This window comes from Auxenochlorella protothecoides (genome assembly GCF_000733215.1).
Source record: "Auxenochlorella protothecoides strain 0710 unplaced genomic scaffold scaffold24, whole genome shotgun sequence".
NCBI classification, from domain to species: domain Eukaryota; kingdom Viridiplantae; phylum Chlorophyta; class Trebouxiophyceae; order Chlorellales; family Chlorellaceae; genus Auxenochlorella; species Auxenochlorella protothecoides.
In genome coordinates, this window is record NW_011934249.1 from 579,628 (window position 1) to 599,684 (window position 20,057).

A 20,057-nucleotide genomic window follows, 5' to 3' on the forward strand; every position below is an offset into this window, starting at 1 on the left:
GCCGCCCGCCGGCCTCCACCGTCAGCTGGCCCGGCCGGGGTCGACCGATGGCCAGGTGGGGGATGCGGGCGAGTACGGTGCGGGCGGTGTAGGCGGGGTGGGGGCCCTGGAGGCCACGGCCGCCAGTGCGCCGGTGCCGGGGCGAGACCGCGGCGCGGCCGCGCCCGCCGACGCCGCCAGCGATGGCGAGGGCGCCGGGAGCGCGGTGGCCGGGCGGGGCGCGGGGTCCGCGGCCGCACGCACCGCGACCCCCCCCTCCCACGCGCCCGCCCCTGCGGGGGACCAACAGGCGCTGAGCCCGCTGACGGCGCCCGGCACGGAGGCCGGCGCCGGGTGGGACGGCATGCGCGTGGACGGCGAGGCGCGTGGGGGCGGGGGCGGGTGCGGTGGGGCGCTGGCCCCCGCCTCGCCCGCGGCCGCGCAGCTGCGCTCCGGCGGCAGCGGCAGCGCGGGCACGCAGCCCAGCGAGCGCGGACCGTGGCACGGCGAGGCCGGCGGCGGAGCGGGCGAGGGCACGGCCTGCGACCACGGCTCGCCCGCCGCCGACGAAGGCGAGGCGACGGCCAGCCGCCTGGGGACGTGCGGCGGGGTCCTGCGCCCGCAGGCCTTCGAGGTGGTGCAGACGGGGGAGTCGCGCGGGGCCGGGGCGGAGGGCGAGCGGGCGGGGGGGCGGGTGACCGCGCGGCGGCGGCGGCGGCCGCCGAGAAGGAGGCCAGCCCCGCGCCGCCGCGCGCCGGGGCGGCCAAGCAGCGCAGCCTGGCCACGGCGCAGGCCACCATCCTCATGGGGAGGAGCGCCTCCACCGTGACCACCGCGGCCGCAGGAGGTGGGTGTGGTTGCGATCGTGGAGGGGGCAGGCGCCTGTGTATCAAGGGGGCCGACATACCGATCCCCCACGCCAGCGTCATGCCCTGCGATGGATGCGATTGTCCCTGCCGCACCACTCACGCACGCCATGCTCGCCCCCGTGCAGCGCCGCACGAGCCGCGGCCGCAGACCAGCGTCACCGTGCACTCCCGCGCCGACACCGGGCCCTCCGCGGCCGTGTTTGTAGGGGACAACGGCATGGCCACCAGTGCTCAACAGGAGGGGGCCGGGGCGGAGGAGGAGGGGCCTGCCTCGGGGGCAGCGCCGGCGACAGGCCGCGACGGCGCCCTCCCAGACCAACAGCACCGGCCGCCCTCCCCCGCCACGTCGCTCGCGCTGGACACCCGGGCGCGGCGGGCGGCCGCGCGCAAGGCGGTCAGCTCCGCCGGCCCGCAGTCCAGCGGGGTGGAGCATGGGGCCGGCTCCAGGCTGTCCCAGGTGACGGCCCCCGCCGCGGAGCCCTCACCCAAGCGGCGCCGAGCTTCGGCGCGCCACGCTGGACACTCTTGATTTGCGTGGCTCGACAGCGAGTGGGTCGGCTGGGCATGCTCCCGGGAAAAGCGGGTGCAGCTGGAATTACGCCACCTTGCAAGCCTGGCGGCATAATTATGATCAAGTCTGTCGAGCAGGCCTGCATCCAACCCCTCATGGTGCCCGTGGATGCCAGAGTTGTACGTAGTGCATCATGTGATAGAGAGGGTAGAAGATCCATACATGGGCACTCTAGATGCTGCAGAGAGCATGAGCGCCGACCAAAGGCACACAGCAGCAGCCTTGCCGGCAAGCTGACACGCTTATGCATTGCCAGTGAGCAGTCTCCGGTTCTGGACAGCTCCCAGTCCTCCTCAGTTCTGCACCACCTGCGGCCGGGCCTGCACGACGTAGAGCCTGTCGCCGCTGAGCACGCCCTCGATGTCTTGGGGCACCCCACCAAAGGCGGCCTCCACCCCCGCCGCCAGGCTGGTCAGGCGGTGCAGGAGGTCGGCGCGGAAGGCGGCATCCCACACCAGCGGCTCCGCGGCATAGTCCAGGGTGCGGGGCAGGAGCGGGGCCAGCGGCACCGACTCGTACAGTCCTGCGCCGGCGTAGGCCTCCAGGTCCTCCCCATTGGAATCGGAGCGGGCGATGAGCAGCGCCTGGCTGGGGTCGGGGTACAGGCCCAGCCGCTTGCTGGGCAGCGCCAGCAGCGCTGCGTCCTCGGCGCCGGCGCCCGGCGCCCCGGCCGCCGCACTGAAGGCGAGCGCGCGCCCCGCGGAGTTTCCCACCAGCGCCTCGCCCATGCCCAGCACCACCTCGCCGTGGACGGAGCCGCGCTGCCCAGTCAGCGGATCGGCGCTGTGCAGGACGAAGGCGTAGTCGGCGGGTACGATGGGCTGCAGCAGGACCGCCATGGAGAGGTCGGCGTCGGGAATGGCCTGCGCGCGGCGGCTGAGCCAGGCGCGGTCCGTCCACTTGCTTGCCCAGACCTGGAGGGTGAAGGGTTGGGTGTATGAGAGGAGGGCATGGAAGGAGCTTGCCCAGAATAGTGGGGGACAAGGTCATTGCTTGCAGGGCAGGGCGTACGGTGTGACACAGCACACGGAAGGCGAATGGATCGGTGTAAAATCTGACTACATCAGAAGCTCTTTGTGACACAGGTGTACCCCCCAGCAGGCATCTTCAGGCAAGCGCAATCGTTTGGATCAGGTGTTACGGCGAAGGTTCCCTGTTCAGACTCGAAATCCAAGGTGAACCTGATCACAGGCATCCAGACCCCAGCCTCACCGTACAGATGGCTTGCCAGGCACGCGACCACAGCTGCTCAGTGAATGCATCCTCTGCCACCAAGCCCTCAGCCACGAGTTTCTGCGCCAGCTCATCCTTGAACCCGGCTGGGGCAGCCAGGGCTGAGGGTATGAGCTCTCGCAGGCATGCAAGGGCCTTGGGTACTCCACTTCCAGGCGCCGTGTCAGCCTGCATGGTGCATTGTGAGTGCGCAGTGGGTTGCTAGATTTCAGAGAGAGCAATAATCCCACTTCACAAAGCTGATGCAAGGCCACTACCTAGACCTGACTGCCACAAGCTCTCGCCCCCCCATCATGCCGTGCAAGAGAGCAGTACAGAACACCCCCACCAACCGTGCCAAGATATACGCCAAGCATATTTAAACGGCCCTCCATTGGCCCCTCACCAGCTCCTTGACGGCCAGGCTGACGGTCTTAGCCACGGCAGCGTTCTCAGGAGAAGCCAGCACGGCCTCGAACGTGCCAAAGGGGAGCGCCAGGGATGCCGGCAAAGAAACATCTTGCAGGGAATCCAGTTTCTGTCGCAGCGCTGCAAGGTTCAGGCTCTTCCCTCCCACCACGGAGGCCTTGAACTCCGGCTCCTGCAGCACCCATGAGGATCCCCGCTTGCGCATCGCGGGCTTGGCCAGGGAAATCTTGGGCGCCTTTGAAGCGCTCCCAGGTACAGCCTCCGGCCCCACGGAGGTCCTGTCGATGGCAGCCAGGCTTACGTCTCCCACAGGGGTCACCACTGCGGCCGCATGGGAGCCAGCCAGCTCCTTCAGCCCCTCAAAATGCCCGTGGTCAAAGCACGTGGCCAAGAGCACTTTCTGGGCCCGAGCACGGATGGCAATGTGACTCAGCACGTCTGTCGCACTGCTTGTCAGCACCGCAGTGACCCCCTCCTGCAGGGGACAAGATGGCCGGCCGCATCAACATGTCTATATGGTGCTGGGCAGACATGGCATGGGATGAGCCTGCACCTGTTCCAGTACATGGCTTCCTCCACTCCTGCGCCCCTGGTCCTCCCCTGATGGCGTGCCAAGGTTCTGGTGGAGCTCCCTGAGTGATGGTGACACCCAGCCCCTACTCTCACCGGGATGTCCTCGTTGCCGGTGAGCCGCTCGGTGAGGATGATGGTAGCGCCAGGCATGGTCTGGCCCTGCACCCCGTCCAGGTTGGGCAGGAGTAGCACCTCCCCATCCGCGCCTGCGGCACTGACCACCTGCCAGGGCCCGAGTGAGGCGGCTCCACGGAGCTTGGGGCCCAGGGCCCGCAGCAGGACGCTCAGCATGAATACCGGCTGGCCCCTGACCACCTCCTCGCCAAAGTTGAGGATGTACTTGGGTTCAATATTGCAGGCGGCCTTGAAATCGTTGGCAAAGGGCTGGACCAGCCTGCAGGGGAGGGGAAGCAAGGAAGGTGGCTGGGAGGAGGCCCGCCAGACCTCCGCCTTCTAGGTGGCTGTGCCCCAAGGGCGTGGGCGGGATCGAAGAGGAGCGTTGAAAGGGGCTGACAGGCCCTGGCCCAGAACAACAACACAAACAGAGTGCCAGCTCAGGACATCACACAATGATTAAACATACCAGTCACCCTCCCAACTTCTCCAGCACGATTACCGCAACGCCCCTCTCCCCACCCCAGCACGCACCCTGCGATGCGGTCCATGTACTCCTGCAGGCACAGGGCGGAGAAGTCTGACGCGGCCATGGCCAGGCGCGCCCAATCGCCACTCCAGCGCTCCTGCTCGGCGACCCGCCGCCATAAGGAAAGAGCGGCCTCCAGGTCGGAGCTCTCTGCCGCCACGCTGGCGTTGTCCAGGACCAGGATCACCAGGGAGATAAGGTCGTCGCCGCTGCGGGTCGGCAATGGACAGCATGTGAGGCAGGGCAGCCGCTGCGTGTGGTGCGCAGCACAGTCCCTGGCATACGCGTCTCCATCCGTCGCAAGGAAGGTGTATGCATTCTGAGCAACTCGCACACCAAGCCCCGACCCCACCTGAGGGAGCCGAGGTCTGTGCGTTCCACACACAGTCTGAAGTAGCTGTCCAGCGCGATGTCCAGCAGGAGTACGTCCCGCGAAGCTCCCTCCCTCTGTGCGTGCGGGTGGGGGCCATGGCAGCCGGATCGGAGAACAGCCAGCACGCCTGTGCACACAAGCTTCGGACAGCCGCTCTGCAACTCATGGCCTACCATTGGCAAATGACCCAGCCAAGCACCCACCTGCCAGTACTGCTTCAGCCTGTGCCGGGCCTGGACGATCTTGCCCGGCACCCACCAAGCCGTCCTGTTTGCCAGGATGTCGCCGATGATCCAGGCCAGCTCCCCGTCCAAGTGGCCGCGCGCCATCTCCAAGGCGACGTCCATGTCAGCACCTACAAGGTTTGGGTGGCGGGATGGCAGGGAGTCGGCGCGGCACGATTTGGGGGCACAGGGGCTGCCTCACTGCGTGATCGTTCCTTTGTGTGCTTCCCCATAGGCGTCCAGGCCAGCATGCACGGCTCTTGTGCATGCTCAGCCAAAGTGGTCAGCCACCACCAGGGGCGGCCCTGGAGCTGCAGCGCACCCACCAGAGTGGGTCGTCTTGAGGATCCACAGGTAGTGCTTCATGGAGGGGATGAGCTGGGGGAGGTGCAGCGGCTGGGCGGTGATGGGATGCGTCATGGAGCTCAGCGCTTCGCGTGACACCTGCCCGTTGTCCCACAGCACACGCCTGGGGGTCAGAGAGGCGAGAGTGACACGGGCCTGGAGCGGCAGGGATGTGCACAGGCATGGCCAGGGCTCGGAGAAATTTCCGGGCCTGACACGGCGCAAGCGGCTTTCCCTATCCCCATATCGTTTGCTATTGGGGACCACGGCGTGCCTTCCTCACCAGAAATCATCCATGCTGTTGGTGTGCAGGTATGCAATGTATGCCTCACAGATGTGGATGTCCTCGGGCGTGGTGCTGCAGGTTGGAGGGCCTGGTTTCTGGCAGGTGCATGGGCGGGGTGGGGGTGCAGTGCAGTCGCACGGATCCCTAAACCCTCAGGCAGACCCTGTGCATCTGCCAAGCTCACTTCTGGTGAAGTTTCTGATGCCACTGCTCCAGGAAGTGGCACTCGATGCCCTGAAGGGGGAGGGCAATTGGGGCATAATATCTGAGACGCAAGCATTTAGAGCGGACCACCGATTGGGTTGCCACGCGTTTAGGGGTCTGTGAGTCAACCAGCATATGACCAACTCGGTGCATCGTTGCAGGGGCAGCCTGCGGCAGGTTAGAGCACGTACAGCCAGAGCTTACTGGACGGTGTCCCTCTCGGATGCCATGCTCCCGCATTATGTTGAGGATGCCCATCCTGATGGCGTCCCCATCCCCGCCGCCCCTGGGCAAGCCAGCGAGGGACATTCGCGCGAAAAGGCGGCACCAGGGGTCCTTGGCTCCTCGCGCCTGTGAGGGAAGGAGCAATCTCAGAGTCGTGCTCCATTTGCTCCTCAGGAACATAACCTCTGGGTGGTTGGAACCCTTGGCCATGAGAAAGGTCTACATCACAGTCAGCCCAGTCACCTTCTCGGCCATGCGCTGCGCCAGCTGCTTCTGCACGTGAGCAATGTCCTTGCCCTGGTAGTTGGCCTTGCGATACCAGTCCAGCTGGCGCATGGTACTGAGGCGTAGCCAGGTGGCCACCAGCGCCATCCCCTCTGCGCCTGCATGGGCAGGGGTCGAACACCAGGCGTCTTCAGCAGAGAGATGTCTGGATCGTGGGACAGCAAATGCACTTTACACCTGAGATAGAGGGTGAGGGTGAGAGCACAGCGGCCGGATAATCAGGCCGAGCGCTGATCGCCAGCATCGCAGCCGTCCACCCAGCTCTAACAATCTGACCTGCAGCATCGGCAGCTTCCAGGATGGACAGAGCCATGTTGAAGCGACTGAAGAGTGACCAGTGCTCATACGTCCCCTCTGCAGCCATGATCTTGGAGTGCAGCTCGTCCACTCCAGGGGGTTTGAGGAATGCAGAGTATCCTGAACCTCCATTGTTGGTCCAGGTCTCACCCTTCTTCAACACAAACACTACCTTGCTCGGGCACCCGTCCTGCATTGAAACAGAGATGCGATGGCACGCACAGGTGGACACCCATGTGGAAAGGAGCTCAATTTTCATGCTCTGCATGCTCCGGGGCCTTTACCGGTGCGGCAAGGCACTCACCGCTGGGAAACTCAGGGTGACCTTGTTGCCAGAAATGGGCGTCTGCACAGCCTGGTCGCCTGCCTCTCGAGTCCCAGGTGGCTGCACAGCTTCAGGAGGGACGTCCCAGTCGTTTATGCCCCAGTGTAGAAGTCCATCATGCAAGGACGCATCTGTCAGCTCTATGGAAACCTGAAGATGGTGGAATTGGGGGAAATAGTGGCAACCTAAGCATTTCTAGTTCTTTTGCCATAAACAAACTGGCGTTCGTGGGTGTGTAGGCTACGCTACACATACCCTGTATGTGTTGTCCGACTTTTCCACAGTGATGTCCACGCCAGAGTCGGTTTTGGTCACAGAAAGGTTTTCCCATGCCTCTGGTGTTGTTTCGGGAGCTGTGATATTTGCTGCCACGGCTGCTGTGCAAACTGCATGGAGTAGGGAATAGGCCTGAAATTTAGCAGCGAGTAAGATTTGGGTGTGGAGTGTACACAACTACATGCAGGCGACTGTCTCATTGACCTTGAAGCTCATGGCCACTTGGAGGGCCCACTGTCCCTCCTCATCCCCAAGTACCTTGGCGAAGGCTTCCGAAACTGAACGGCATCTTCTCCGGCAAGATGCCATGACGTAGTTGCAGATGCTCCTTCCCAGTCCTATTCTGGCATTGATTTTGGGAGGCATATACCGGATCATGTGTGTTTTGAAGCCTGCATCCCTGCCGAAGCAGCGGCTGCCTAGCCAGTTGCACGCCCCGCATTACGAGCATTGAAGATTGTCTTTTCAGCAATGTCACAGTGCAACGACCCTTATACAGTTGCCACGATGCGATGCGGTATGTCCGCCTTGTGGGTTTGGTCTATAACGCTGCCACTCTGGTAGCAAGCCCGGTGTCGACCTCGATCTGGAGCCCGAATTTTTGGTTGGCGGGTCGATCCCAGCCTTCATGCACAGTTTCGGCCGTTGTATTTGTCATCTGGTGGCATGGCCGCTGGTGACATGGAACCTCCAATCTTGCAGTCCAATCGAAAGGCCATCAGGCTACTTTTAATGCACACAAGAGCAATGGGGTAAGTGTGTCTTGTCGTCAGGTATGCATGTGCCGGTCATGTGCACCCATATGGATCGCATGGTCCTGGTGACATGCTGCGTGTAGAGGCAGAGTATCTCTGGGTCCTGGCCAGGAGCAGTCAGAAGTAGAAGGTGGCATCCCAGGGTCGGCCCTGTCGGGTGGTACAACGGCAAAACTTGGTCAGGCAAGTGTGGTGGACATGCGCGCACAGAAGATGCTGCGCCACGAGCGACGCCTAGACCCCCCAGCCATCTGGACGTCGGCTGAGGGAGAGGCGGCTTTGGGGGTCTTGGGAGTCTGGAAAGCCTGCAGACAGGCAGAATGGCACCAATGAATGGGGTACAATGAGGCATGCCTCCTTGGGATAGGATAGCCAAGTGGCGCAGGGAGCACCACACAGGTCCAGCAGGCCCCGCAGCAGGCCCCTGGCTGCAGCAGGCCCCAATGGCAGTCGCACCACCCACCTTCACAGCAAGGGAGATGGCCTTCTTGGCAGGGATGCTGAAGGAGGACTGGATGCGATGGTCCAGCTCCCTCCTGGCCGCGGCCACCTCCGTCTCGGTGCGGTCCAGGTCCTTTGCTAGGCCGTCAGCCTTGGCAGTGGCCTCGCTGGCCACACGCTCTGCCTGCGCAGCCTGCGCCCTGGCCTGGGCTGCATCGGCAGTCGCCGCGGCCGCCGCCTTACGAGCCTCCTCCGCCTGCAGCCGCGCTTCGCCGGCCTCCTCCAGGGCCCAGCGCGTCTCCATCTGGGCCTGGCTGCGCTGGGCCCTGTGGGAGGCAGCCACGTCGCGCGCATGTGTGGCGTCAGAGAGGGCCACCTCCAGCTTCCCCTCGGCCATGTCGACCCTCAGCCGGGCTGCCCTGCGCTCCCGCCCGCCCTCGAAGAGCCGGTCGTTCAGAGTGACGATGGTCTGCTTGCACCGCTTCAGGCGCTCCGTGAGCCGGGCGCGCACGTACTCCGACTGTCCCAGGGCGTTGCGGGCCGTCTGCCAGCCACGCTGCGCCTCCTGGACCTCCGCCTCCGCCTTGGACAGCGCGGTCTCCAGCTCTGCCACGTCGGACGCCTCCAGCCTGGCCTGGAGCGCAGCCGTCTCTGCGCGAGCGGCTGCCAGCGTGTCCTCGGCGACAGCTTTCTGCAGGGCCATGGCCCCGATGCTGCTGGCCAGGAGGTTGGCCATGGCATCCTCGGCAGCGGTCTGGATTTGCAGCTTCTCGGCGGCTTCCTGGGGTGGAGGGGAGGTGGACAGGGGGTGGGGGGATCGACTCGATCGGACTTACTCATCGCAGGCCGGAGTAAGTGGCGAGGGTCGCATGGGTTGGAGCTGGTGGACTGTGCACATGATCACCTCCAGATCGCATCCCATCGCCTGCGCCCGCCGCAATGCCGATGCACCGCCACCTTGAGGTAAACTCGCACCTTTGCCTCGCGCTCGCGTGACAGACGCAGCTGAATCTCCATCTGAGCCATAGGAAAGAGCTCCTCAAAGTGCTCCCAATGCTCGCTGTTCCCCAGGGGTGCACCCTCGGCGTTCTCGTCCTGGGCATGACGAGGGGGAAGAAGGGTCGGGTGCGCCAACGGACAAAGTGCATACGGGCAGAGGTATACATGAGATGATCAGCAGTTCAAGACAATACGTCTACAATAGAAACACTCGCGCACAATGTCGGCGATGCTGGGTATGCGCCCGCACAGGCTCGTGAAAGGGCTGAGGCCACCACAGCCCTCATCGCCCTGGAGTCCCTCCAGGGTAGCCAAATGGGCATGAAGGCCACCAGAAGTCCTCAAAGGGGACTGGAGAGTCGTGTTAGGGTTAACGATGGGGATATACATATCTGTTGAGGTTCGGACTCTTGCTGCCCTGTGAGTACGTCTTCGACTAGCTGAGGTCTGCTGATCGTCAGACTGAAGGTCGAACGCCCGCTGGCTGCCGACTTGTCAATTACCTTGGAGTCAATTAGTTTGATAGGTGTTATTCTGGCAGAAATCAGTGGGCCCCCGAGTCGTTTGTCCTGCAGAGCCATTGGAAAATTTGAATTCTCCTAGACCCCGGTGGAGTTTCCGCAGTCGGCCGCCACGGTATACAGGAATGCCGCCAATGGGCAACTCCGACGCAGTCGGAACAAGGGCACATCTTGAGGCTGTTCCGCATCTAGATCATGTTCTGCTGGCTCAAAGTCATGCAGATAGAGAATTGTCTCCCCCTCTTGTGCCGTTTTGCAGCCCCGCCCCTTGGACCCTTCGCAGACCAAAACAGTACTTACACAGAGCACATCGCATCTATGCCTACGAACAGAAAACCATATTGTGAACAATGTTGGGGCCATCCAAAAGTGTCAGCTCGCATCTCAGGCAGCCACCATCGAAGACAGCTCCCTGACGATGTTGAAGAGGGCATCAGGCTGCCCCAGCTTCCTGCATCGCTGGGCCATGGCACGCAGCTGCCCGGCCTGGTCTCCCAGCCAGCCCTTTACGATGAGCGCCACCTTGTGTGGGTTGCGCTCAAAGAGACCAACCTGCGGCCATGATTCCGTGATGCAGGACAGGACATGATTTAGCAGGGGACCCTTGCGTGCTCTGGGTCAGCAAGGGTGCTTCCTTCACTATACTTGAGAAGGGGTGTGACCGCTGCAACCTGGTCGACCCCTTATGCCTCGAGTGTAGGTACAAGGAGAGAAACGTATGAACAGCAGCGCACGACCAACTCACCTCATTCTCAACGACGTATGGTATGTTGGCCTCCTCTTGGCAGGGTATGTAGGCATTCAGGATCATGGGCAGTCCGCAGATGAGCGCCTCACTAATGGTTCCAGGCCCAGCCTTTGTGATCATGATGTCGCTCGCAAACATGAACTCTGGCATGTTGTCAACAAAGCCCTTCACATGCACCTGCATCCCAGCTGGGTACTCCCTGCACAAGGACGTGAGCATGTCTTCGTGATGAGATACGCCTGGACAGCACACATGGCATGCTGTGAGTCATTGAGCATTGCATGTGATCCAGCGGATCAAATGTCTCACCAGAGAGGCAATCCCATTCTCCTCATCAGACCACAGCCCTTTCACAAAGAGGCATCCCACTGCACACCGACCTTCGCTTCAGCCGTTCTACGAGTTTGTGATTTCTTCCGCAGACAACGACAAGCTGGAATTCCACATCCAAAACCTGAACGTGGTTGGTTGGTAGTCGGAGGGGAATGGAGAGACAACGGCTTACAAAGTTGACAATGCCAGACATACCTCATCCAGTGAACCTCTTCAAACACCCAGATGTTGGCAGCAGGCTGTCTGGGTTCATTCTCTTCTCAAGCTTGGTTCATGAGAATTTCCCCCCCAAACCCCACCTCCCACGTCAGATGGGCGCACCTTGCTGAGAGCTTCCACCGTCCTTTCCACCGGTCCCATGCCCTCGCCGCCGCCCACCAGGAGGATGGCCGGTTTCCTGGGGTCCATTTGGAGAGATTTGCGGAGCTTCTCCTTGGGGGGATACTTCCGCGAAAAGGCTGGCCTGATGGGGAGTCCATACAGCCGAATCTGGTCCTCCTGCAGACAGGGCAACAAGGATGGCAAGCGCATAGTCAGCAGGACAACGCCCGACGGCGGGAACATGCATGGTCGGATGCTGCGCCCGAATACAACAGAAAAGGGTCTGGAATTTGAAGATCAGCATCCACAGCAGCACTACCAAAGTCCACTTGTGACATGCTGTCCTGCTGCAGAAAATTCACTTCACCTTGAGGCCCATGTCGAGCGCCTGCCTCTTGCTGGCCTCCGTGGCCACGAAGCATCGATCGACGCGGTGGTAGTACCAGGTATTGTGGCAACGGGTGAGGTCTGTGACGACCGTCGCAAAATTGATTGCCTTCTGCAGGCCATTGCGTATGCGCTGGCGCAAAACTCGGACTGGCACTATCTGGAGCGGATGGTGGGAGGTGGAGAGGTGGGAAATGTGCGGCACGGCAGGGCGGAGGTCCATTGACGGAGTGGCCATTAGAAGATGGAAGGGGACGCCGGGTCGGCTAGCGCGGGGTAGTGTGTTATGGCTCAGTCAATGGGACCGGTATCAACACCCGATTGACGTCGGTATCAAGTGCGTCCAGCTCACCCCCCTCACACACACACACACACACCTGCATGAGGGGGTGAACAGACACGACGAGGTCCGGCCGTGTCTCGTCAAAAGCTCGAGACACTTGGGGTCCCACGAATGCAGCGGTTGCCGTGGTGACAGGAACGTGAACGAAGCGTGGCTGAGAGGTGAGGAAGCCCAGCCGCCAGAGGAACGGATACTTGACAAGGAAGGAGTATGTTTTGGGGAGACGGTTGCAAGGCCAAGGTGTGTAATCAGTCCAAATGTCAAGAACATCAATCTGGGGCACAGAAAGGGGGAGGAGAGGGTGCCGGTGATGTCTGTCGGGAAGGCTCACTTGGCCAGACAGCGTCCATGACATGCTTGCGTGTGAGTCAGACGACGCGGCAGCCACCCGTAATGCAGTTTCTGGCCAGTAATAGGTCATGCCTGCACACCAGACTCTACCTTGTATGCATCTCCATACAGCTCCTCAAAGCCGGCTTTGAGGGCCTGCGCGCTGGCACGGTGGCCACCGCCGGTGTCCGACATCAGAATCAGGATCCGCTTCTTCTCTTCCTCCGTCCGCAATTTCTTTGGGGGTGACCACCAAGAGAAGGGCCAGAGGCGTGGGGCTTGAATCAGGAAAAAGCTGGAGTACTGCAGGTAAGGAGAGAGGGCGTGGTAAGGAGAGAGGACATGCTAGGACAGCTATGCCAAAGTAGACAACACTGCAGGCATTGTCTGGCGAAGTTAAGCCAGGACGGAGTTCTTAATAGGTAAGAGTCATCTCACAGTCCCAATGTAGAGCAGCTGCAACCACCCCCCCAGCGATCCCAAAGCCGCTTACCCCGATTCCTTGCCCAGAGCCACCGCCCATCGACAGGTTTGGGAGATGCGGTTTTCCCTGGAAGAAGACATCTCCCCTTTCGGATGTGCTCGCCGGCGGACCGAGCAGGTCCCGGCCGCCTCCTGCAGGACCAACGCCCTGCGCCTCAGGGCCTCGGCAAGGCCTCGGCGGCCCTCTGGTGGGTACCCAGAACTGCCAGTCCCAAGGCTTGAGCCCGAGGCTTGCTCGGGGCTCCACCCCCCGGGTATGGGCGATGCATTGATTGAGGCTTGCTATGGGTATTGGGCTGGCACACGGTAGCATGCCGGGAGGTTGAGGCCCCTCCATTGCATCAGCGGAGCATGCCGGAAGAAGAGTGACTAGCAAGGCGTTCGGAGACGGCCCGCCGGCACTGCAGGAGTGTGGTCGGTCTGAGTATATAGTGCTCAAATTCTTATTCGATGAATGGTCAGGCGTACTGCCTCGACAGGGTCCCGATCGCCGGATCATGGGATGTCTTGGAGTTTGGATGGGGTGGCGAGCTGCTGCATCGTAGCGCAGCATGGACTGCGTGTGCATCAGGCCCAAGAGGCCTGCAGCGGCCTCATCTGCAGAAGGATACACCTCCAACACCATTTGGAAACAGAATCATCCGCGCAGACTGAGATGGCCTAGAAGCTTGCGCCCCACCTCGGGCTATGGAGGCCTTAGCGGACTATGGGAGCAGTGACGAAGAGGTCGAGCAGGAGCCCACTCCAAGGAATACTGCTGACCTCACTCCTCCTGTCACAACCATAGCCCTTCCACCGGCCCCAAATCTGCTACTGCCTGAGCCGGAAGCTCACTTTGCGGCAGGGCAAAGTCAGACAGTAGGACCTTGGCCAAAGAGGGCACACCCATCCACAGCGCCCCAGCTGCCCCTCACCGCCGCTTCCTCTGCAACCAAGAAGCAGAAGGTCACAACAAGGTTTCCTCTGAGCGCTGCTCCAGGGCGTGGGGACAGCCTCCTCATTCCCCCACAGCTGCGTGGAAGGGCCAACATTGCAACTGAGGACCTGTCCAGCATCTTCTCGAGGCGGAGGCAGCCCTGATGTCGACACTTCACGTGATGTGAATCTAATTTACATACATGTATGTTCCATAGACCATCCTCAGCAAGAATTGAGACTGAGACGCGTCGTCATCTGGGTCAGCCGTGAGATGGCAGCCTCATACTGCGATCCCTTCCAGTAGACGCTCCTGCACTTGGCGCACACCCAAAACTCCTTCTGCCGGAGGAGCACACCCTCCGGAACTTGCAGCGACTCGACGTCTGCTGGACCCACTGGATCTGGCAGGAAGCTGCCATTACACTTGGCACACCTGCAGGGATCGGGAGGTCCAGTGGGCTGCAGGAACACCTGGACCACGCACAGCAGCTCCATGCCTGGGAGCTGAGGGAGTACACGCGTCAACATGAAGGCTAGCTGCCCCTTGAGGGGCCTTCCGCCCGGATCCACGTCCCTACCTGGATAGGAGGCTCTGCCTGGCCAGATCTAGCTTAAAGGCCTGGATGACCTCTTCAGCCTGGAGCTTTCTGTCGTCCGCCCGCACCCAGTACACCAGATCCGTGTACCTTGAGTTGATGAAGCCAATGTCCCGTGTGAGCACCCACCGTCCCTGATCTTCAGCCATTCCCACCATTCTCCTGTCATGGAGTTTTGGGAGAGGTTGGGTCACCTGTTCGTGCAGCATGGCACCTTTGAATGGGAGCTTCACTTGCAGATGTTCAAGCCTCCAGGAAACTGCTTTTCGTCATGCTGCGTCAGGCCAATAAATGAAGAAGGGTTTCGGACGCCTGACCTGAAGGTGACGTGGCGCTGCCCGGCAGCCACTGTGTCCATGGCCTCTGCGTCAACGCCGATAAGCCGGAGCTGGCGTGCAAGTCCGTGTAGCATGACATCACAGACAAACTTGGGCGGTACCTCCCTGGGGAGAAAAGCTATAGGGGCAAGAGTCACCACCTCTGCATCGTTGGGGGGGAGACGGGGGTGGAGGAGTGTCCTGAATGGAAGGCAGCACGGCAAAGAGAACGAAGTAGGGCTGCACTGTACAGAATGGAGGACTTGCAACTAAAAATTAGACAGGCAGCTGGAGGGGAGCTTGCAAAGACACCTCGCCACATCAGTAATGCTCAAGCACTCCAACCAGCATGACTTCAAACCTCACCAGTCGTATGTCTTCGTCGGGCGTCCCTCTTTCTAATTTGCTTGGCGGAGTCCCAGCAGTATGCGGGCCATGTCAAGGCTACCTGCCAAAGCGCCTCCCTCCGGAAGTGTGGCCAGCAGCTCTCGTCTGCGTTGGCTGGTTCCAGCGCAGGAGAATCGGTGCCAGGCGAGTCGCGCACCTTGCTGCTCTCAGTGTGTACGATGAGGGACTGCAGCACTCCCAGCAGACACACAGAATCCAGGGCAGCATAGTGCAGCTGTGCATCGCTCAGAGGGCGATCACCCCAGCGGCTGCACTGCTGGGACTTGTCCAGGGACTGACCCAAGTGCGCCTCTATCAAGGCACCCAGGCCGGCTCCGGCGGGGCGAAGGTGATATGGCATGCGATTCGCAAGGGTGTTCTGCAACCTGTTGAGATCCACTGCATGAGCCAGGCTTTGAGGCGATCGATGAATGCCAATGCTTTGCAAATCTGTCCGCAAGCCGTACCCCACAACAATGCTCCTTGGGTTGTCCAGCATCTCCTGTATCATGGACCTCACGGATGCTATGGGGAGACTGAGGGTGTCCTGCATCGAAGATCAATGGGTGAGGCTTAGTGATCGTCCCACACTGAGACCCCATTGGTTTGCAAACACTGCACAGGCAGAGTGTCTGCATTCTGCATCTCACCAGCAAAATGACGTAGAGTCCAACATCGTGGGACCATGCAGCAAGCTGCACGAGGGTCGCCCGTGGGAATTTGGAACCTGGTTCCCACTCTGCGTCCAATGCCACCACCTCCGAGTTCAGCACCACTGGCCTGCGCGTGTAGGCGACGCCGACACTGGGCAATGTGTGCCCTCGACGAAGAGTTACCCGTGATAGTTGCAGGTGCTCACCTTATTGTCTCCAACGTTTCATTCTCTGTCACCAATGTGGGGCTGAATGGGGCGGGGCACACCCAGAACCCAGAGCCTTCTATAGGGGAGGCACAGGCAGCGTGCACTGCTCCATCTCCCATTATCGCATCGGTGCTTCCGTTTTCAGATGAACGAACGGACCTTTGTTAATGTCCATGTTCCGAGGTCGTGCACGCATTTCGTATTCCAGTGATGCGCATGCGATACTACTCCCATGCAGGCCATTCTCCATGCTCGTGGATCCCTTGCCCAAAGATGTCAGACTCTCGACAGCTGAGCGGTCAACAGCAGCAAGGGATTGTAAAGGGCAAAGCCCTCATTGGAAAGTTCGCAGAATGCCAGCTAACAAGGTGGTACCTGGCATCATCATGTCGAGGGCTGGGCAGCAGATCACATGCATCTGACGCCAGCGCACATAGTGTTTACTCGGCAGTAATCCGGCGCATCCAATGTCATAGTCGGGGATTCTTCTTGGACAGTATCTCGTACCTGGGGGCTTGGGAAAGATTGTCAGTTTGATCTCAGAGTGCCCTGCAACAAGCAGGCCTGCTCGTCAGCCACTCACCCAGGTGCTGCATCCAGACTGACTGCAGATGGGCTTGTCTGATCCAGGGCAAATCCCATAGATTTGTAAAATAGGCCAGCACCGTCATTGGTGTTCAAGACTGTGAGTTTTAGTTGGCTAAGTCCTGATTGCCACGCCACCAACTCCAAGAGGCGCACAAGGAACTGACCCAGCCCTTTCCTCTGTGAGCACAAGGCGGGTAGGACAGACGATGACAACAACTTGGAGGAATGGAGCCCCGCGGCAAAAGCTACAGCACAGAGTGCCCATGCACCATCACGGCATCACGCGGCTTACACCCAAGGATACCAGCTGGCATGCATGCAATGCCTACCTGGACGGAATTATCCAACTGGAGTTCATAAAGGTAGAGGATGGGCTTATGGTCCTCCACCTCAAACCGAAAGTGGAGAAAGGCTACCTGCAAAGGCGCACATTGATGTGGAACATTAGTATGACATACCTGCCCTCTGTCGGTTTGGTCCCTTGCACACACGGGTACATGATACCGGCATGCAAAACTCACCGGTTTCACATCACAGCCCTGCTCGCTATTGCAGGCCGCTATGTTTTCTTCACTCTCAGCTACACTGGATGCAGCTACAAGGTAGCGTGCAGAGGGATGCGCCAATTCAGACTTCTTTTCCCTCTCCCTCCATCCCCACCCGGGACACGCTTCATAGTGAGCCTGCGCACAGTCTGGGAAACGACGCTGCTGACTAGATTCGCCATGTTAGTGGGGAACAAAAGAACTTGACAGGACACCTGCTGCTTGAGGCCATCAACCCCACCTTCATGTTGGTGCGAGTGAGATCCAGCATCCATTTTGACCACGACTTTGGGAGATCAGCAGGCTCCTGGTACAGAATGCTGCAGTGCAGTCCTCGCTTCTCGTATTTCATGTAATTCGCATACTTATTGAAAAGAGATGCGTCCTACGGCATGTGCGTTGGGGTGATTCCGGCCTGTGCCCTTGTGCTCGCGCTGGACATCAGCACCACATGTCGGGGTGTGTGACTGCGGCCACTCCAACCTCTACCTTGTACAGCTGTGTCACCGTGTGGGTCGCCTCCGTGTTCTCAGTGCCCTGATCATCGATCGTGAGCGTCAAGGCCTTTGAATGCAATCGCCAGACTCGTAACATGCGAGAGCGATGCCACACTCCTCACCTTTACCATCTCTGGAGCTGGATGCGAGGTGCCCTCTATCCTGGAATACCCTGCTTCACAACTGCGAGAGGGAAAGGGCTTACGGCAACAAGATAACACAGATACAATCTGCTCGGCCCGTTGTAAGGTACGGAATGCGCCAAACAACGCCGTATAGAAGAGCCTGATTCTTCCTCGTATGCTCTGGGCCAAAGACAAACCGCGACGCATGCGCTTCACGATCCCGGCTTACCATCCCCGGGCGACTAGAGGGTGGCACCAGGTGTTGAATAACTCCCCTTCCATCTCCTCAATCTACATGCGAGCTCGAATTCAACCGCTACCTCATCGTAGACTCACAGCATCGGCATGGTCCATGATGCGATTGCCATCGCCGTCCCTGCCCTTCTTGGGGCAGGGCTCGCACTGCTGAGTAGGTGCCAAGCCGGCAAAAAGTCCCGTGAGGAGACATACAAAACTCGCGTCCTCAAACATTTTAGCCCTGTACCTCAGCTCCTCGAAGGCAAAGCTGAGGCGAGTGGGGTTGAGAGGGGGTTGTCCAGCCGCAAATGTGGTCATGGTCTCTTATGAGCTTCACTCAGATGATCAATGCAGATCTGCAATCTGGAGCTCAGCAGGGTTTACCTGATGATCGACCAAAACTATCCCTGCTGGGTGGTGTTGGTGCCCAGAATAGACGGTATACGTGAGATTACAGAGCTGACAGACTCAGAACAAGCACAGCTGTGGCGGGAGGTGTCCCTCGTCTCAAAAGCTATCCAGGTGTGATGCGAGGATGCCACCGTGGTACTCACGTGGCAATTCCATCTGCTGGAACATAGTGGTCCACCATCCGGCACTGAATGGCATTCCCCTACAGGCACTCTATCATCCAGACAAGATGAACATTGCAGCCATTGGCAACGTGGTGAGTGATAGATGAGGCATGTCTGTACCGACATGTGCACGCCAGCATCGCCCAAACGCTTTCCCACCGTTCTCCCTGCCAAGGTCTCGCAACTGCATGTGCACATAACGGCACGGCTAGCATCGGATCCCAGCTGGCCAGGGCCTTGCTATGGAGCTGTTCCAGCTAAGGAGATGAGCAGGATCGAAGTCGAGCAAGCTGTTTTTACATTACAGAAGGCTATAAAGGGATGAGGTAGCTTTGAGATGCCAGGGATAGGGAGTTCGCAGGGACATGAATCTCGGCGAGGCGAATAAAAAAGCGGGAGCTCCTATTGCTCCCTCTTCCACTTGACCCCATTGTCGCTCAGAATATCTTCAATGTGCTGTGGTAGCTGCTGCACATCCACCGAAAGAGCATAGCACCCTGGGACATGGTTTTTGTGATGCAGCCACTTGGACACCCAGCTACTCTGAGGATCTACCACGGAGGTCAGGCCCTGCAGCAGGGGTAAGCACGGGAATCAGGGAACACATTGCGTATGTATGTGTATGCTCTTTGAAGGTGCCCGTAAAACCTACGTGGAAATCGGTAGTGGTCGCGTCGTAAATCCTCTCCCGGTCCCCATCCATCGCCAGGTAGGGGCAGTTCTCGCAGCCCTGCTCGTAGAATTGTTCGAAAGTTTTGACCAGCTGACACGGAACGCAGCATCTAAGCCCCTTGCCCCACTCTGTCGGGGCCGACGCCACGATGCCAGCGTCCTGCTGCATCGCGAACGCAAGGTCCCGCAGGCGGTGCCTCGGCCGGTCTTCAAGCTGGCTATGGACTGGTCGATGAGGCTTCACGCGCAGAGTCAGAAGGCAATCAGGCGATGCTACCTAAGTGGGGCATAACGACATAAGCGACGCTCAATACCAGTTCTCAGGCGCTTGGATGTTTGTTGCTCGACACCCTCAGCATGCGCTCGCAGGAGCACAGCATGGGCAATGCAGAGCCAACCGACCTGCGTACGATGTGTGAATTAGAATAACAATCCCGAAAGACAAACAGTCTGATACTATACTAGTAATAATGCCTGGCACATCTCGGGAAGGCGCGGCAACCAAGAGTCGTGTTGAAGACGGCACTCTACCCAGCTTTGTAGCATGATCCGTGTGCGACTGAGCCTCACCGCGCGGACGTTGCGAGCTACAGCCCCACACCAGAATGTACCGTGGAACCCACAATTCAGCACATATGTGCGCGAAGGCTGCACTTCACGATGCGTCAGAAGCCTGCCGGGTTGGCTCTGTCACCCGAGCCATGTGCGCATGCGCACCAGGAAAACGCCCTCATCAGAGGCGCTCCATCGGACCCAATCCAGCAGCACATTACATGGCAGCATTACAACGTTCGAATGTCCTGCTTGCCATCAGCCGCACTTTAGCATGGCCAAGCTGTATATGCACATTCAGAGGTGCTGCCCTGATCTACAAAGCAGCCAGGTACTGGTTGTCGTGCCCATGTTGGTCGTTCCCTGCTTAGCATCGTGCCATTCAGCTGCCCACACATCTAGATGATGC

At 59.9% G+C, this 20,057-nt stretch overlaps 4 protein-coding genes across 4 annotated transcripts; all 4 read right to left on the reverse strand.

Moving 5' to 3' along the window:
• Positions 1–1,712: 1,712 nt before the first annotated feature.
• On the reverse strand, positions 1,713–9,598 carry F751_2603 (Alpha-glucan water dikinase 2; the record flags this gene model as incomplete). The annotated part of the gene is made up of 18 exons (XM_011400355.1): positions 1,713–2,063; positions 2,133–2,333; positions 2,632–2,820; positions 3,038–3,535; positions 3,727–4,027; positions 4,282–4,485; positions 4,629–4,723; positions 4,853–5,004; positions 5,200–5,342; positions 5,502–5,576; positions 5,689–5,738; positions 6,177–6,316; positions 6,495–6,705; positions 6,820–6,990; positions 7,096–7,175; positions 8,328–9,093; positions 9,288–9,407; positions 9,587–9,598. 18 exons carry the CDS (start codon positions 9,596–9,598, stop codon positions 1,713–1,715), a joined length of 3,759 nt encoding a protein of 1,252 aa, XP_011398657.1.
• A 618-nt stretch (positions 9,599–10,216) lies between these two features.
• Positions 10,217–11,321, reverse strand: F751_2604 (putative monogalactosyldiacylglycerol synthase 1, chloroplastic; the record flags this gene model as incomplete). Its single annotated transcript, XM_011400356.1, has 4 exons — positions 10,217–10,384; positions 10,578–10,779; positions 10,961–11,034; positions 11,235–11,321. 4 exons carry the CDS (start codon positions 11,319–11,321, stop codon positions 10,217–10,219), a joined length of 531 nt encoding a protein of 176 aa, XP_011398658.1.
• A 271-nt stretch (positions 11,322–11,592) lies between these two features.
• F751_2605 (putative monogalactosyldiacylglycerol synthase, chloroplastic) lies at positions 11,593–12,489 on the reverse strand (the record flags this gene model as incomplete). The annotated part of the gene is made up of 2 exons (XM_011400357.1): positions 11,593–11,781; positions 12,406–12,489. The coding sequence occupies 2 exons, from the start codon at positions 12,487–12,489 to the stop codon at positions 11,593–11,595; spliced, it is 273 nt and encodes a 90-aa protein (XP_011398659.1).
• A 1,428-nt stretch (positions 12,490–13,917) lies between these two features.
• Positions 13,918–14,440, reverse strand: F751_2606 (hypothetical protein; the record flags this gene model as incomplete). Its single annotated transcript, XM_011400358.1, has 2 exons — positions 13,918–14,128; positions 14,274–14,440. The coding sequence occupies 2 exons, from the start codon at positions 14,438–14,440 to the stop codon at positions 13,918–13,920; spliced, it is 378 nt and encodes a 125-aa protein (XP_011398660.1).
• Positions 14,441–20,057: the final 5,617 nt, after the last annotated feature.